Source organism: Dama dama, chromosome X (genome assembly GCF_033118175.1).
Source record: "Dama dama isolate Ldn47 chromosome X, ASM3311817v1, whole genome shotgun sequence".
Classification (NCBI taxonomy): Eukaryota; Metazoa; Chordata; class Mammalia; order Artiodactyla; family Cervidae; genus Dama; species Dama dama.
The window spans coordinates 121,950,569-121,970,231 of NC_083714.1; the positions used below are offsets into that span (position 1 = coordinate 121,950,569).

At 40.0% G+C, this 19,663-nt stretch overlaps 1 protein-coding gene across 2 annotated transcripts in view; it reads left to right on the forward strand.

The window, feature by feature from the left end:
- Positions 1-19,663, forward strand: part of DMD (dystrophin) — a 2,165,569-nt gene that overhangs the window by 1,900,986 nt on the left and 244,920 nt on the right. For both annotated transcript variants that reach the window (XM_061137756.1, XM_061137757.1), the window contains one exon: positions 17,063-17,141. In XM_061137756.1, coding sequence (XP_060993739.1) covers positions 17,063-17,141 — 79 coding nt within the window. The remainder of the gene's footprint in view (positions 1-17,062; positions 17,142-19,663) is intronic.

Genomic DNA, 19,663 nt, shown 5'->3' on the forward strand with positions numbered 1-19,663 from the left:
TCCATAGCATTTCCCAGGCAAGAATACTGGAGTGGGTTGCCATTTCCTTCTCCATGGGATCTTCCCCACCCAGGGATCAAACCTACATTTCCCCTGTTGGCAGACAGATTCTCTACCACTGAACCACCAAGGAAGCCCTTCCTTTGGGTTCCCTTATATTTAACCCATTGTGCCATATCCTACCATCTCTTGGGATTTTTTTCTACCAGGTTATCCTTTCATCACTTTCTCCATGTTTCAGTTCATCCTAAAATTCCACTCTTACCATGTTATTTCTTTATTTTTAAAAAACTTAATTAGAATGAAAATGTTAGCAGTAGTCACCACCAGGGTGGGAAGCAAGATGGCTAGACGGATGTGGTAAATGGAAAACTCACTTTTTAGAGATTTTTATTGTTCTTCTTGAATTGTGTTATGTGAATGCATGAAAAAGAAGTCAATTTTTAAAGTACTTATTTAGGAAAACATTTGAATGCCTTCCCTTGAAAAAACCGAAGTCTCTATTCTTAAACCTGACAGTCAAGTGCTGCTCTGGTTTGACTCCAAGCTACATTTCCAGCCCGGTATTCTTCAGCTCCCCCCTCTGTTTATACCCCACATCTGGGCCATTCCCAGTGCCAGAAACATTGCTCATTCTGCTCTAGCCACACAGAATGTTTCTTATGTTTTTGCCCATCAAAGTCTTACCCAACTTTGAAGGCCCAGCTTAAAAGCCTCATTCCTTCATTAATTCAGTCCAGACACTCTGTAAGGCTCATAGCTATTTATGTTTCTTTCAGTGCTTTGAGCACAGTTCCCAGGAAAAGAAAGGAGTGAGCACCTACTGAGGGCTGAGAAATAGACTCTCCAACCTTTCTCTGTATACTATCTTCTGCCTCTGTAAAATGATTGTAAATAGGAGTACCTTTCTCACTGTGGTGTTCATTTCTTTTAAGAGTTTAGTTGGATGTGTACTAAGAGACCAGCATTGACCTGGATCCTGGGGATACAGCACTGAATGAAATAGTCCTGCTCTTGTCAAGTTTTCCTTAGAGTAGGAAAGGCTTCAATGAAAATATACCCATAAAGCTCTTAAAACAGCATTTGACATGTAGTAAAGTGAAAGTGAAAGTTACTTAGTCATGTCCAACTCTTCGTGACCCTGTGGACTCGTCCATGGAATTCTTCAGGCCAGAATACTGGAGTGGGTAGCCTTTCCCTTCTCTAGAGGATCTTCCCATCCCAGGGATTGAACCCAGGTCTCCCACATTGCAGGTGGATTCTTTACCAGCTGAGCCACAAGGGGCATGTAGTAAGTGCTCTATAAATGTTAGCTATTGTTACTCTCATCACTGTTGTTGTTCAATGTTTCTGCCCACCAAGGAGGAAACTAATGCTTATAGACTATTAGATAAGATACTACAGGTCAAACAGCTAGGAGGGGATCTGAACTCAGGTCTTCTTGAACCGTAGTACTGATAGCCTTTCCACTACACCAGTTACTGCAAAGACAGGCTATACGTCAACCTTGGTAGAGCTTTAAAAGCAGGAGTCCCCAGCCTCCAGGATCTGTCGCCTGATAATCTTTAGTGGAGCCAATGCAATGATAATACAAATAGAGTGCACAGTGAATGTAATGCACTTGAATCATCCCGAAACCATTGCCCCCAATCTGGTCCATGGAAAAATCATCTTCCATGAAACTGGTCCCTAGAGCTAAAAAGGTTGAGGACCACTGCTATAAAGAAAGCTATTGTACATATACACTATGGAATATTACTCAACTGTTAAAAAGAATTCATTTGAATCAGTTCTAATGAGAGGGATGAAACTGGAGCCCATTATACAGAGTGAATTAAGACAGAAAGATAAAGACCAATACAGTATACTAATGCATATATATGGAATTTAAAAAGATGGTAACGATAACCCTATATGCAAAACAGAAAAAGAGACCCAGGTGTACAGAACAGACTTTTGCACTCTGTGGGAGAAGGCGAGGGTGGGATGTTCTGAGAGAATAGCATTGAAACAAGTATACTATCAAGAGTGAAACAGATCACCAGCCCAGGTTGGATGCATGAGACAAGTGCTCAGGGCTGGTGCACTGGGAAGACCCAGAGGGATGGGATGGGGAGGGAGGTGGGAGGGGGGATCGGGATGGGGAACACATGTAAACCCATGACTGATTCATGTCAATGTATGGCAAAAACCACTACAATATTGTAAAGTAATTAGCCTCCAACTAATAAAAGTAAATGAAAAATAAATAAATAAATAAATAAATAAAAAGAAAGTACAGGTTCTTGAGCTCTAGCCCCAAACAGACTGAGACATTCTAAAGATGATCTATATGTGTGTGTGTGTGTGTGTATGTGTGTGTGTATGTATGTGAGTTGCTCAATCATGTCTGACTCTTTATAACCCCATGCCTTGTAGCCAGCCAAGCTCTTCTGCCATGGAATTCTCCAGGCAAGAATACTGGAGTGGGTAGCCATTTCCTCCTCCAGGGGATCTTCTGCCCCAGGGATTGAAACCATGTCTCTTTCATCTCCTGAATTAGCAGCCAGATTCTTTAACACTGAGCCACCTGGGACGTCCAAGATATGAGCTAAGAATCTGTCTTTTTAAGGAACTTTCCAAGTAGTTGTGATACTCTGTCAAATCAAGGCATGACTGCCCTACATGCCAATCTTTCTTCTGCCACTTTATCATACCTATTTATAAAAATTTAAACCATAAATTCATTTAAAATAGGCTCCTTATTTCCTTATTCATTTTTCCTTTCTCTCCTAGCAGAGTGCCTTATAAGCACTCAATAAGTATTTGAGTAATTAATTGCTTAATTATTTAATTAAAGTTGCTTTTAAAATGCAAATACAGCTGTAGTACTAGCAGCCTGTTATGAGCCATCATTGATCTTTCTAGGGATGTTTATTAATTAGCTAAGAACCAATACTGGGGAATGACAGGCCTAAGCATCTGGGCAGGAAACTGTGAAAGCTTCCAAACCAAATGTGAGCCCCACTATTATACAGCCTAAGACCCCATCTCGCCTTACCCACCCTTCATAGACAACTTTGGGTAAAAATACAGAAAATGTATTAGTAAAAATCAAGAGATTTCCCCCTCCCGCTTTTGTTTCTTTTAAGTTGACACATATATCTGTTTCTGAAAATAGGGAGAAAAATCTCTTTTTTACAAGAAAGGGAAAAAATTTCTTTATTCTTGTCACACCACGAACATGGAGTTCACTGCTATATGTTAAGATTATAAAACGAGATCCCAAAATGCCGTGGCTGATTATTCACAGTAGACATATTAAGTCAAGAAGCTTATTTTTTCTCTCTTTGCTAAGGCAGAAAGCCTGGGGCTATATGCATTTTTATTACACTTTGCTGTCTTGGTTTCACTTGAGGATTAAAAAGAAAGGCAAGGTACAGTGCATGTATCCTGATGGATTTTAGGATTTCTTGCTTTAGTGAAAGGAAGAATCTCATAAAGTACCTCAGATTATTGCTGAAGGAAGTATAGCTACTTCTGTGATGACCTAGAAATTCAATCTTCTGTTTCTTCTATAACAGATCACATTGTATCTTGGATTTTTTTCCCCTGTAGTTTTCTGTACTTTGTAAAGCCACAGTAAAAAAAAATAAATAAATAAAAAGTTTTTGGGACTTCCCTGGTGGTCCAATGGCTAAGATTCCACGCTCCCAATGCAGGGGGCCTGGATTCAGTCCCTGGTCAGGGAACTAGATCCCATATGCTACAACCAAGACCGGGTGCAGTGAAATAAATGAATAAACTTTTTTTTTGAAAAGTAGTTTTCCTTTAGATTTGAAGTAAAAATATCTCGAATAGTTCAGGTGAGTCTTAGGACTATTTGGGGGAGCTCACACACCACCTCGGGCTTGGGGTAAGGTGCAGTGAAGCAGGAAGAGGGAGGTGGAGAGAAAGGGAAAGATGAGTCTGAAGAGTACCAGGAAAGCCGAGGAGGAGACTGTGTAGCCAGAGGAGGAGTGAATGTATGTTAGGGTTTTAGCTCCAGTTCTGACTGGGCTTCCCTGGTGGCTCAGCTGGTAAAGAATCTGCCTGCAATGCGGGAGACCTGGGTTCAATCCCTGGCTTCAGAAGATCCCCTGGAGGAGGGAAAGGCTACCCACTCCAGTGTTCTGGCCTGGAGAATTCCATGGACTGTATAGTCCATGAGGTCGCAAAGAGTCGGACACGTCTGAGCGACCTTCAGTTTCACTTTCTGAGGAATGTATACTGAGAAGCAATAGAAGTGCATCACCCCATCTTCTGTCCTTTATTTAGAAACATGAAGTGTATTCACTTATTTGACTTGTGCCTCTTTCTGATATGCAAAAAAAAAAAAAAAAAATGAGAAGGACTGAAGCTTGCAGGATCAGGAAGTACAGTAGACGAGATCTTCCGGTTTATTATTGATTTGTAAAGACCGGCATGATACTGGTTTGGCAGCTCTGCATCAGCGACGGAAAAGAAAGGCGCTTTTCAGTGGCCGGGAGGAGGAGAGCTGGGAACTGGAAACGGGGGCTCGTGGCAGACAAGGTTCTTTCATATGGGGCCCAATCAACTGTGCAGGGAGTCAAGGTCAGGAAGCTTTGGCAGTGCTGCGGGGAGCCTGTGGGATTTCAGGGACTTCCATTTCCTGAGTTAAGGATTTCTTCCTGCCTACTTCAGCAGATTGTCCCTCCAGCCATCATTGTCAAGGTGATTGATAGAACAAACTGAAAACCTACAGGTGTTTTATTACTCAAAATACAAGGATTTTGCCATCAAGCTAAAAAAGCTTTCAATTTCTTCTTTTATAAACATCTCATTTTGTATCAGTGTATTTCCCTGGTGGCTCAGTGGTAAAGAATCTTTCTGCAATGCAGGAGACTCAGGTTCGATCCCTGGGACAGGAAGATCCCCTGGAGAAGGAAATGGCAACCCACTCCAGTATTCTTGCCTGGAGAATCCCATGGACAGAGAAGCCTGGTGGGCTACAGTTCATGGGGTCGCAAAGAGTCGGACACAACTGAAGCGACTTAGCACATAGCCGATAAACAAACAATGTTGTGGTAGTTTCAGATGAACAGTGAAGGGACTCAGCCATACAAATACATGTATCCATTCTCCCCCGAACTTCCTTCCCCTTCGGGCTGCCATATAACATTGAGCAGAGTTCGCTGTGCTACACAATAGGTCCCTATTGGTTATCCATTTAAAATAGAGCAGTGTGTGCATGTCCATCCCAAACTCCCTAACTATTGCCTTCCCCCAGCCTTCCCCTGGCAACCATTAAGAAAAAATTTATAATTTCCAGTGCTTTTTCTTTTTTCATTTATCTTCAGGATTTCACCCAGCTTTAGTCATCTTTCAGTGTGAATTTGCTGTTACATACATTGTCTTTCCCCTCCCCCCATGATATCAGTTCTGTTTTATCTCCTTGATAATTATTTCAGATTGCCACTTCTGGTCTCTGGGCACACTCCTGTGTTCTAGTACCAGGAGGCATAACTATGTCATTACCATGGGAGCATTAAGCTACTTCTGACCCAAAATGCCACAAGAAAGGAATGCTCCAATTTCTGCAAGAATGCTATCTTCCAAATGTGGAATAAATAAAGCTCGGGAATAAATAGTTGAAGCTAAAATGTAAAAGATTTAACGTATTGGTGTCGCAAGGTGCCAGCCACTTGACTTTAGTTCCTGCTGCAAAGCGTGTGATACATTAGGAAAGGTTTTTAAAGGCAACCTATTTTTTAAAGATAAAATCTGCATCAAATTATATCATCCAAGCAGAGTCATTGAGCTTTTCTCTTATCTCTTTAAGACAAGAAAAAGAGAGCAGAAAAATGCTTCCAAGATCTCTTCCCTTCCCATTACACTTTTTTTTTCATAACAGTGTGTATGTGTAACAAAAACTAAAGATTTTGACAAATGAAGCAAGAGAAGGAGGTTGATTGCTGCTTCCGTAAATTAAAATTAATGATACCCTTAAGGTACTTGGGTCTATGAAGTCGACTTAATGTTGATATAACCTGACTCTATTATCACAGAATGAGGCAGTTAACATGAGGATGGAGAAGAAAAAAGCAAAATTCCAAGGTGCATTTTCAAAATCGGTGAGGTGAAAGCTAAAAGCTGAACAGTGGACAAAAGGCTTGCTGTTCTGTCCTCCCTTACTTTCGGTTTGATGGCAGAGCCCGCCAGCATTAGAGGACTGGCGTTCCTGAAGCAGCCTAGGCCTGGCCCTAGGCTGGGGCTCCTGTTCACCTCCTGCCTCACCTGCCTTGCCGGGGTACACAGCCACTTCATTTTCAGCCCTCTCTGTTTATCTCAACAGAGTCAGTATGCTCTTCTAGGGGATCGTGCAGGACACAATTGGGAAGAGCAGCTGAGGTGGAGGAGTGGGTGGAGGAGAGAGGAAAGAAAAAGAAGGAATAAGAAAAGCAATCAGAGATTAAGAAGACCAGAAATGAAAGTAGTGAAACTCTTAGTCGCTCAGTCCTATCCAACTCTTTGTGACCCCATGGACTGTAGCCCACCAGGCTCCACTGTCCATGGGGATTCTCCAGGCAAGAATCCTGGAGTGGGTTGCCATGCCCTCCTCCACAGGATCTTCCCAACCCAGGGATTGAACCCAGGTTTCCCGCATTGCAGGCAGTTTCTTTACCGTCTGAGCCACCAGGGAAGCCCTAAGAAGATAGGAATCAGCCCAGAAATACAAAATTGGAAGCAGAAAAGAAACAAAAAAGCTCTGAGAGAACATAAAAGGAGGTGAATTAATGATGTTTCAGATGCAAGCATTAGCATCCACGCCATAAATCACACAAACTCAACTGATAATTATGGTCCTACTCAGAGTGAGCACAGTGTTAGCACTTGTTGCCTTCCTGTGATCTATCCTGAAGTCAAATGCAAGAAACTCTGTTTAACTCAGAAGTGTCTCGGGGTCAAGAAAACATGAAAATAAGTTCAAGGAAAAGAGAATTCAGCCAACTTTTGCATTCACCAAATCCAGATTGTTTTGCCACGGAGCTATACCCATTATGTCCTCATTCCAAACCTTATCTCAGACCATTTCAGACCTTTTTTTTTTTTTTTTTTTCAGATACAGCTCAAAAAAATCAGCATTAGAATAAGAATGGATTTTAATTAAAAGAACTACAATTCTTTAAGAGGATCTTAAACTGTAATAAATCTCAGGAGCGTTTCCGGGATAATGTTTGGGCGCATATTTAGGAATGTTACAGTAAGAATTTGGAAGCAAGAATGAATTCTGAAGCCTTCCCCCAGTTAAGTGCGGACAGGAAAGTATACAAACTATACATTTCCTGGACAAAGCCTTGTGAGTAGACTGTAGAGAGACATTTGTGTGCATGCGAGTCGTTTATTCACTAGCATCCCATCACAAGGAGAGTTTTATTTTTATGGGCTCATCACTGGATGTGTGAAGTCTGGTTTCTGCATGCCCATGGATATTTTTCAAGGGTCTAGACAAGCCAGAGAGTCAGATAATTGAAATGTACACGCCCAGTTACATCTTTTCCTAAGACTGTGGTAAACACCATTTATGGATATAGTGCCAGTAAGAACACTTGAACACTAGGAAGGAAACACATTGCCTTGCAATGTATTTCCACATCAAGAGGGAATTCTTGGCTCTTCTCAAACTCCAGTGAAGATAAAAACTTAAAGGTAATTAACAAGGAGGTCAAAAGAAAAAGTGGGAGCCCTTGAGAACTTAAAACAAAGTTAAGTATCACATATTTGCATTTAGATCAATTTTATTTGAAATCTTGACTGGCAGCCACAGTGTTAGTATCTGTCCTTTTTCTTTCTTCTCCTTTTGGCTTATTTGAAGCAATTTTGAAGGGAAAAAAATGAAATAAAGATATTCTTCAAAATACACAAAGGAATTGTCTGAACATTGGGAGACAGTCATAGCTGAGAATGGAGTGGTTATCATTAATTTACTTGAAGGACTCAGTGCTCATTCATTAGCCCCAAATTACACTTTCAAGTATACCTTAATCATACTTAGTGCAGTACCTAATGTAACAAGAACTCAAAAAGCCTATTCATTGACTCATTTGTTGAATATTGAGCATCTCCTTTGTATTAGGCACTGTGCTAAACTGTGAATGAGGCAGAAAAGGTCCCTATCTTTGTGGACAAGGAACTTACATTGTAGTAAATATCTTTTGAATGAATAGAGAGACATTTCTTAGTAGAGTGAGAAAAGGGAGGTCTGCAAAGAGTACGCTGCCTATAGAACTCATCTGAAAGGAGAAAGCAAAGAAGAATTGTATATAGTCCTCAGAGCTCTCAAATATGATTATTTAAAAATTAGAATAAAACAAATATGGAGGAGATTTCGGTTCTTGGTTTGTCATACAAATTACTGCTTTAAAATTTTTTTTTCTAAATCCAATGTAGGCACAATGAATCTAAATGGTTTTCTTCTTTCCTTTTTATTTTTAAATAAAATTTGAGCATCAAAAAAGAAGGAAAGAAAGAAGCGAGGGAGGGAGGAAAGGTCTTTCCAAAACTTGATTTGGGCCTCTTGAAAATGAAATTCTTCCTTCAAAATATAGTAGTTATGGGACGTCCCTGGTGGTCCAGTGGTTAAGACTCTGGGCTTCCACTGCAGGGGGAGCAGGTTCGATCCCTGGTCAGCAAACTAAGATCCCACATACCATGGCAGAACCGAAAAAAAAAAAAAAGTAGTGGTTATAGTGAAGATCCTTGAATAAACTACACATTAATTCATTCAATTAGTATGAATCGAGTACCTGCGGTATGCCAGGTACTGTGCTAGTCACCTGGAACATACTAGGGAAAGAAAGATGGGTCCTTAATCTCACAGAGCACATTTGTTTTTTTGTTTTTTAAAGACATTTTCCCCCTCTGACTTGCTTTTTCTAAAGAAATGCTGCAAGCTAGATCATGAGTACTCAGGGAGCAGATGGCAGTCTTCTGCCCATCTGGGATAGTTCTAAAGAGGAGACCCTTGTGTATCAATAGATAAGGTTTCTTCCAGTTCTAAGCTTTCTTGATCTGTGATCTAATTGTAGACACAAGATGTATGCTTCCAAAGTGATGTTATAATTGTATTTCTTTCTATGAAAGGAAACAGAGGTATGGTCTATGAATTTGGGGGAAATTGGGTTCTTCCTATTTATTTTTGTTTGATTTTTTTATTTGCTTATTTATTTTTAGCTTTCCTTGTAGCTCAGTTGGTAAAATAATCTGCCTGCAATGCAAGAGACCCAGGTTCAGTCCCTGGGTCAAGAAGATCCCCTGGAGAAGGAAATGGCAACCCACTCCAGTATTCCTTCCTGGAGAATCCCATGGACAGAGGAACCTGGCAGGCCACAGTGCATGGGGAGGCAAAGAGTCAGACACAACTGAGTGACTAAACCACCACCATTTATTTATTTATTGGCTGTGCCAAGTCTTAGTCGTGGTATGTAGGATCTTTAGTTGCATAATGTGAACCCTTAGTTGCAGCATGTAAGATCTAGTTCCACAATCGGGGATTGAACCCAGGCCCCCCTGCACTGGGAGCCTGGAATCCTAACCACTGGACCACCAGGGAAGTCCCTTTCCTGTCTCTTTAAATAATTCTATTTAGACTCCTTTGGCTTCCTTCTCTGTTCACCTCCTAATGCTCAATCCTACCATTTTCAGTTTCACTTCACTTTCCTTCCTTTAACGACTGGGGCAAATTTCTCCAACTGGCTATACATGACATCTCCAGTTAAATCTTTCACTGTTACATCAAATTCTTTCTGTTCCAAAAGAATTCCTTTACCCATTTGTCATCCCTCCCCTTTCTCATTTCGATATTTCCATCAGCAATCTCCCAGTCTTCCACCCTGGAAATCCTGAAGTTCTATTCGCTTCTACCAGAATTACACTCCCATACCAAAGTATTTAGTTTTTCCTTATTTCAAAATACCTCCCAGTCTGTACCTTCTATTCTTTTCCAGGCAGCATGGTCTTCATTCCAACACATATCACTCCAAGTCTTGTCAGATCAATTCCAACATCCTCTAACTGATCTCAACCTCTTTGGATCTGTCATGCTGACAGATTCATCTCCCTAAACCTCAGCTTGCCTCTCAAATTACGTGTCCCCTCACAGAAATCTTCAGTGGTTCTCTTTGCTGCTGCTGCTGCTAAGTCTCTTCAGTCGTGTCCGACTCTGTGCGACCCCATAGATGGCAGCCCACCAGGCTCCCCCGCCCCTGGGATTCTCCAGGCAAGAACACTGGAGTGGGTTGCCATTTCCTTCTCCAATGCATGAAAGTGGAAAGTGAAAGTGAAGTCGCACAGTCGTGTCCGACTCTTAGCAACCTTATGGACCACAACCTACCAGGCTCCTCCATCCATGGGATTTTCCAGGCAAGAGTACTGGAGTGGGGTGCCATTGCCTTCTCCAGGTTCCCTTTGCTAATGGGGTAAATCTTGAGCCTCAACATCTGCAGAATCTTGTTTTGCATCATCTGCTTGCAACGTACCTAGCTAACTGCATCTCACGGTCCTGTTTGACACCAGTGTTCTGCTTGCTACCCCAGAATTTTCCCTGTTTTGTTTGCATTCCTCACCTCCAACCCTTTATGCTTCCAAAGATCAAGACTGTAGCACTCCCTTCTCTCATATCTCTTTCTGTATTAACATATATTTTAAAAAGGAAGAAATAAACAACCAAGTAAATAATGAATTGTGCCAGAATACAAGGTAATGGGGTAAAATTTCTGACTTTTGCTTCCTAGTTTGTATATGGAATTTTACATTGGTATTATAAAAAAAAATCCAATTAGTAAGGCCTAACACATGGAAGTTATTGTTTTAAAAGCTTATCAAATTTCATCTCCTTGTCTAATTGCTCACAAGTGCATTGTTCCTAAGCAGCTACAGTTTATGAGGATTTTGTGTGCCTTCAGGTTTTTCTTTCTTAAAAGTATTTTCTCAACTATGCGTTCAGTCCATGCCATACCTTTCTCCAAAGATAATTTGTGAAAAGAAATATTGTATGCTTAATTCTTTAGTTAATTTAAGACTGTTTTCTGGAGACTTCATTGCATCACATGGTGCATTTCATTTTGTATTGGGGTGTAATTGGCTTTACAATGTTGTGTTCATTTCTGTTGTGCAGCAAAGTGCATCAGCTGTACGTGTACCTATATCCCCTCTTCCTTGGACTTCCTTCCCGTTTAGGTCACCTTGGAGCAATGAGTAGAGTTCCCTGTGCTGTACGGTCTGTTCTCATTAGTTAAGATGATGCATTTTAAATTTCCATCTCACTCTCATCCCTTTTCTTAAGTTTGAGTTATAGGAGTGGAGATTCATTTTTATCTCATTTTAAATTCTTAATAACATTGGGTGTACACTGGAAACTACCACCATGGCCCTTCCTATATAAGAAGAAAGCACCCTTCAGATCAGGCGCTTATAATGGATTCTGAGGCTGTTCCCACATGGTCCCTATGAAGCTACTAACACTATCACCAGAAGAAATGGCCTGTGGCACGCTCATTCTCCTTCGCCACCCACATGTTCCCTTGGGGATTTCTTTCTCAGCATGTGCAAAGGTTTCTGCTCAGTGCCCATTTCCATATGGCCTCCCTGTCCCTTCCTACCCACCCCAAATTTCCTACATTCCCCTCTTCTTTGATTTCATTATGAAATGACCCATTCTGCCTTTAGAAAGAATTACATATTCCACACATTCATTTGCATGTGTTCTACAGCTCTTGTCTACAATCTTAAAGTACCACATTCTTCAAGACCAGGAACCAAACTTGCACTGGACCATAAAATATACTGATGGCTGAAAGTTTCATAGATAGGTGCACTAGGTTAGATCTGCTTTCAATAAATTAATTTAAAAGTAAATTAAAAGGCCCACTGCTTATTAAATGTTTATACACTACTTTTTTTCCAACCATAGTCTCTGGAGTAGCAGTGAAGACCGACAGCTAGAATGAATGAGCTTGAATCCAGGACCTGCCAGTTTACTAACTACTTAAGCTTAGGCCAGTTTTGTTCAGTTGATTTTTTTTATCCTCTCATGCTTCAGTTTCTACATCTGTGAACTGGTGAAATATTACTTCCTTCCATAGAGTTATTGGGAAGATTGCATGTTACTTCATATTGTCATGCACAAAGTGATTAATAATACTATCCATTTTTGGATTTTGTGTGGTGCCTTGCACACTGTAACCTATCCCTCTCTATTTATTAAGCATAATGGCAACAATAACAGTAGCTACTAGCATTTACTGAGCAATTATCATATGATAGAAACTGACCTAAACACATGTATCATCTTATTTAATCCCCATAATAACTCCATGAGGTAGGACATATTGTCCCATTGTAATGATAAGGTAAGTTAAGATTCAAATAATTTACCCAGGGACTTAGAGCATGCAGTCAGTGTCAGTGAGCATTCTCATTTATTCTCCCGTATCTCCCTCCCTCTCTCCTTCTCTCTTTCTCACACTGGTGCATGCATACACACACACACACACACACACACACACACACTCTTACCCACTGGTTTGATCGACTAGTCATTACACAAATATTTCTTACCACTTACTACATGCAGGACTCAGTGCATCCTGTGGGAGGGAGGGGAAGACAGAAGAAGTAAGCAGGGAATGGTTACCATCCATCCATATAATGAAAGCAGTGGCTCTGATAGAAGTGCCCCAGGTATAAACTGTGAACTGCGAGAATGCTGAGGAAGCCAACATAGACCAGCCCTCAATGGAAGAAAAGGGGAATACAAGCATTCTAGAGGGAGGCCTCAGGGGTGTTAAGTCAGATGGAATGCCACAGGACAGGCAGGTAGAGTCAGACTGGGAGTGCAGGGTCATAAGAAAGTGAAAGTGTTATTTGCTCAGTCCTGGCCAACTCTTTTCGACCTCCGAGTCAAGGATCAAACCTGCATCTCTCACCATCTGAGCCACTTCCCCCGATGGCTCAGCAGGTAAAGAATCCAACCAGAATTGAAAGAGACACGTGTACCCCAATGTTCATCGCAGCACTGTTTACAATAGCTAGGACATGGAAGCAACCTAGATGTCCATCAGCAGACGAATGGACAAGAAAGCTGTGGTACATATACACAATGGAATATTACTCAACTATTAAAAAGAACACATTTGAGTCAGTTCTAATGAGGTGGATGAAACTGGAGTCTATTATACAGAGAGAAGTAAATCAGAAAGAAAAACACCAATACAGTATTTTAACACATATATATGGAATTTAGAAAGATGGTAACAATGACCCTATATGCAAGACAGCAAAAGAGACACAGATACAAAGAACAGACTTTTGGACTCTGGGAGAAAGTGAGGGTGGGATGATTTGAGAGAATAGCATTGAAACATGTATATTACCACATGTGAAACAGATCACCAGCCCAAGTTTAATGCATGAAACAGGGCACTCAAAGCCCATGCACTGGGACAACCCAGAGGGATGGGATGGGGAGGGAGGGGGTAGGGGGGTTCAGGATTGGGGACACATGTACACCCGTGGCTAATTCATGTCAATGTATGGCAAAAACCACCACAATATTGTAAAGCAATTAGCCTCCAATTAAAATAAATAAATTAACTTTAAAAAATAAAATTAAAAAAAATACTGAATTCAATTTGTAAAGAGATTTAAATAAAAGATTTACTCTAGAAAAAAATAAAAAGAATCCACCTTCAATGCAGGAGATGCAAAGGACATGGTTTAACCCCTGGGTCAGGAAGATCCCCTGGAGAAGGAAATGACAGTGCACTCCAGTATTTAGTTCAGTTCAGTCGTTCAGTCATGTCTGACTCTTTGCAACCCCATGAATAGCAGCACACCAGGCCTCCCTGTCCATCACCAACTTCCAGAGTCCACCCAAACCCATGTCCATTGAGTTGGTGATACCATCCAACCATCTCATCCTCTGTCATTCCCTTCTCCTCCTGCCTTCAATCTTTCCCAGAATCAGGGTCTTTTCAAATGAGTCAGCTCTTCGCATCAGGTGGCCAAGGTATTGGAGCTTCAGCTTCAACATCAGTCCTTCCAATGAACACCCAGGACTGATCTCCTTTAGGATGGACTGGTGGGATCTCCTTGCAGTCCAAGGGACTCTCAAGAGTCTTCTCCAACACCACAGTTCAAAAGCATCAATTCTTCTGCGCTCAGCTTTCTTTATAGTCCAACTCTCCCATCCATACATGACCACTGGAAAAGCCATAGCCTTGACTAGACGGGCCTTTGTTGGCAAAGTAATGTCTCTGCTTTTTAATATGCTATCTAGGTTGGTCATAACTTTCCTTCCAAGGAGTAAGCGTCTTTTAATTTCATGGCTGCAATCACCATCTGCAGTGATTTTGGAGCCCAGAAAAATAAAGTCTGACACTGTTTCCACTGTTTCCCCATCAATTTGACATGAAGTGATGGGACCGGATGCCATGATCTTAGTTTTCTGAATGCTGAGCTTTAAGCCAACTTTTTCACTTTCTTCTTTCACTTTCATCAAGAGGTTCTTTAGTTCCTCTTCACTTTCTACCATAAGGGTGGTGTCATCTGCATACCTGAGGTTATTGATATTTCTCCCGGCAATCTTGATTCCAGCTTGTGCTTCATCCAGCCCAGCGTTTCTCATGATGTACTCTGCATAGACGTTAAATAAGCAGGGTGACAATATACAGCCTTGACATACTCCTTTTCCTATCTGGAACCAGTCTGTTGATCCATGTCAAGTTCTAACTGTTGCTTCCTGACCTGCATATAGGTTTCTCAAGAGGCAGGTCAGGTGGTCTGGTATTCCCATCTCTTTCAGAATTTTCCACAGTTTATTGTGATCCACACAGTTGAAGACTTTGCCATAGTCAATAAAGCAGAAATAGATGTTTTTCTGGAACTCTCTTGCTTTTTTGATGATCCAGTGGATGTTGGCAATTTCATCTCTGGTTCCTCTGCCTTTTCTAAAACCAGCTTGAACATCTGGAAGTTCACGGTTCACGTATTGTTGAAGCCTGGCTTGGAGAAGTTTAAGCATTACTTTACTAGCGTGTGAGATGAGTGCACTTGTGTGGTAGTTTGAGCATTCTTTGGCACTGCCTTTCTTTGGGATTGGAATGAAAACTGACCTTTCCCAGTCCTGTGGCCACTGCTGAGTTTTCCACATTTGCTGGCATATTGAGTGCAGCACTTTCACAGCATCATCTTTCAGGATTTGAAATAGCTCAACTGGAATTCCGTCACCTCCACTAGCTTTGTTCGTAGTGATGCTTCCTGAGGCCCACCTGACTTCACATTCCAGGATGTCTGGCTCTAAGTGAGTGATCACACCATCATGATTATCTGGGTCATGAGGAACCTTTTTGTACAGTTCTTCTGTGTATTCTTGCCACCTCTTCTTAGTATCTTCTGCTTCTGTTAGGTCCCTACCATTTCTGTCCTTTATCGTGCCCATCTTTGCATGAAATATTCCCTGGTGTCTCTAATTTTCTTGAAGAGATCTCTAGTCCTTCCCATTCTGTTGTTTTCCTCTATTTCTTTGCATTGATCACTGAGGAAGGCTTTCTTATCTCTCCTTGCTATTCTTTGGAACTCTGCATTCAAATGGGTATATCTTTCCTTTTCTCCGTTGCTTTTCGCTTCCCTTCTTTTCACAGCTATTTGTAAGGCCTTCTCAGACAGTCATTTTGCTTTTTTGCATTTCTTTTTCTTGGGGATTGTCTTAATCCCTGTCTCCTGTACAATGTCATGAACCTCTGTATAGTTCATCAGGCACTCTGTCTATCAGATCTAGTCCCTTTAGTATTGGCGCCTGAAAAATCCCATGGACAGAGGAGCCTGAGGGGCTACAGTCAGTCCAAAGGGTCAACTTACTGACTGAGCAGCAGCAACAGCAGGGTCATAAGACTGAGAAAGTAGGTTTCATATGTCCCCTGTGTGTGTGCATCACAGTGAAGCAAACTCTTCATTTTTGGGAACTCTACATGGTTTTTGAAATATTTGGTCCCAGGAAAGATGGACAAGGGTAAGGAGAATGTGCAACAGGAAGACTGTGCTGGATCTGGGCTAGGTACTTGATTGATATGGGAAGGTCAGAGTCAACTTTAGACCAGACTACCTGAGTCACTTTTCTGTTGAATTTGAGATGTGTTTTACAGGCGTGAACCTGCCTGAGCTCTGATGGCTCTGGTTTAGCATAGCCTGCTCAGAACCAAATCAGGATCTGAAATTATAAAGCTAGGATGCCTGGGGCCACCATTTAATATAAAGTTGGCAAAATGCCAATGGACAAAATATACAATTTCACCCATAAAATTCTTTCCCTTTCTTACCCACTCAAAATGAGATTCACTAAGCTGACAGAATACTGTGTCAATATAGTATAGAAAAACATAATAGGAAAAAAACAGTGGCAATTTTTAATCCATGCCAGTTAAGGGTATAGTTCCCAGTAATTTCCAAGTTCAGTAAAATCTAAAATTTTGTTATTCTCACCATCAACCCTAAAACCTTGCCTCTTATTTCTTAGATAAAGTATCAATCAACTCTTAGTTACTTATTATCAGTGATTAAATATCATTCAGTATCCATTAACTATCAGTCAGTATGATTCTTTAAAACTGGTGATGACAAGAGGCTGAGACAAAATATTTATCATTTCTGAGTTCCTTCAGTCACCTAGTTTAATGGCGAATGGTGCCCTCCCTAACAAATCTTTTTGTGAAACATTTAAGAGCTTGCAATTTTGATGGTACTAACTGGAACAGTAGTTCATTCATGGCTACCAATGAGTAGAATATTTTTAAAAAGTATCATTTTAACATTGTCAAGAGAGCAAATCTTTCTCGCTTGGGCTGTTTGATAAAAATCAGTCTCGGAGAGCGCGTAAGGTAAGCGGATATTAAAACAGGGTTATAAATCATTGCTTTAGTGTTCCGGCCTTAGAAGCTCGAAAGATCTTACCAAAAAGGGTGCATTGTTTTAATTGTGCCTCATTGTATCTGATGAGAAGACATCATTTCTCTCCTCTTCCTCCCAGGTGGCTGTTGAGGACCGCATCAGGCAGCTGCACGAAGCCCACAGGGACTTTGGCCCAGCGTCCCAGCACTTCCTTTCCAGTAAGTCATTGACCACTTTCAGCTCTTACCCTCCTCACTGCATCTTGGTGGCTATTTAGAGTTGAATTATGATAGTCTCTGCCAAATGCACTAGAGGCACCAATCATCCTGAAATATGACTTAGTGGGTGGATTCAGAAGGTTAAGATGAGGAGGACCAATTAGATCATTTTGTCCAGCCTTCCACTAATGCACAATTATTTCCTACAGTGTATTCTCAAGTGCTAAATTAAGTAATATTTTTGAATCTTTACTCAGAGCAGTTCACTTCATAAAGCTGATACTTATAATATCATATAATTATATGACAATTCAATATATATTACTGTGAATCTATGATTCTTCATATAATTGATTAAATACTACCTGCCTTTAAGTTCGAACTTCAGCCCATTCTGTTTCCTTCCCTAACTATTCTTATCTGTCTTTTATCCTTGACCTCTCTTCATTCTTTTTATTTTTGTTTTACTATTTTATTAATTATATTTTATAATTAATTATAGTATTCATATATTATTAATAAATATTATATTTTATAACTAAATATATTGTTATAATTAATAACCAAGAGGAATAACCTTGGTTAATGAAAAGTGTAATATTGGAACATACTATAAATATAACAATGTGTATATCAATCCCAAGCTTCCTATCTATCCTTCTCCCCAACTCCTCTCCTCTGGTAATCATAAATTCATTCTCTAAGTCTTTGAGTCTATTTATGTTTTATAAATAAGCTCATTTGTATCATATTTTGATATTCCACATATAAATGATATCATATGATATTTATCTTTCTCTATCTGACTTACTTCACTTAGTATGATAATCTCCATGTTGCTGCAAATGTCATCATTTCATTCTTTTTTTTTTGGCTGAGTAGCATTCCGTTGTATATATATGCCACATCTTCTTTATCCATTCCTCTGTCAATGGTCATTTAGCTTGCTTCCATGTCTTGACTACTGTAAATAATGCTACAGTGAACATTGGGGCACATGTATCTTACTGAATTATGTATTTTTCCAAATATATGCCCAGCAGTGGGATTACTAGATTATATGATAGCTCTGTTGTAAGTTTTTTAAGGAACCTCCATACTGTTCTCCATAGTTATTGTACCAGTTGTCATTCCCACCAACAATGTAAGAGGGTCCTCTTTTCTCCACACCATCTCCAAGATTTATTGTTTATAGACTTTAATAATGGCCATTCTGACTGGTGTGAGGTGATACCTCGTTGTAGTTTTGATTTGCGTTTCTCTAATAATTAGCAGCATTGAGTATCTTTTCATTTGCCTCTTGACCATCTGTATGTCTTCTTTGGAGAAATGTCTATTTAGATCTTCTGCCCATTTTTTTTTATTGGGTTGTTCATTTTTTTTTTTATCTTGAACCACATGAGCTGTTTGTAAATATTGAAGATTAATCCTTTGTTGGTCACATTGTTTTCAAATATTTTCTCCCATTCTGTGGGTTGTCTTTTCATTTTGTTTATGGTTTTGTTTGCTGTGCAAACAAAAATTAAGTTTTTGAGTTTAATTAGGTCCTATTTGTTTTTGTTTCCATTATTCTAGGAGATGGATTGAAAAATTTATGTGAAAGAGTGTTCTGCCTATGTTTACCTCTAAGACTTTCAGAGTATCCAATCTTACATTTAGATCTTTAATCCATGTTGAGTTTATTTTTGTTTGGTGGAGTTGAACCATCATTTAAGGCAATTATTTTATGCCTGCCAACATTATGAATATGACCCAACCTAACCCTTATAGCAACTTGTAAGGTAGATACTATTATTATTATACCCATTTTTAAGATGAGGAAATTGAGACACAGTCACAGAGCGTGCAGATGACAGAGCCGGGATTCGAACCCAAGAAGCCAGCTCCAGAGTCTGTTTTTAACCACCACAATAGACTGTCTTTTAGTAAATTGATAGATTTTAATCAAGAAGAAGCAATTCTATATGTTTTCCTTTCATGCTTCTGCCTTCCTCTTGTATTGCCATTTTCTAGTCCTTTCCTTTCTTCTCCATTTTCCATAGGTTAATAAAAAGATTCATGCTCACAAACATTTTAAAGTATTTGATTTGATGCTTTCATGTATGTCTCCAATTGACCATTTTATTTTAGAACAAAAATTCCCGGAAAGTAGTGGTCCTCTCTTTTCATTATACATTGATAGTATATCAAACAAGAAGTTGTCTTATTTTCTTGACTGAGTCTGACCTTTTTATCAACATGCAGTCATTATTTGAACAGTATCACAAATACTTAGAAAGAGTCAAAAAAAAGAAGGGCAAATTAAAGCAGTATACATAATTGAGTGGGACAGTGGTTTTTGAGAATGGCTCCAGAACAATTTTAAATCCTGCAGATTTTATCTTCTATGTTTTCCCCAATTTCTGGTCTGCTTAAATTGCCTTGGTGGCAGAGCCATTCTATTCGATTTAATTGAGATTAAATGCAATAACATGTAAGTTATTCATAAACCATAAATAGAAATATTACTATTATGCATATTA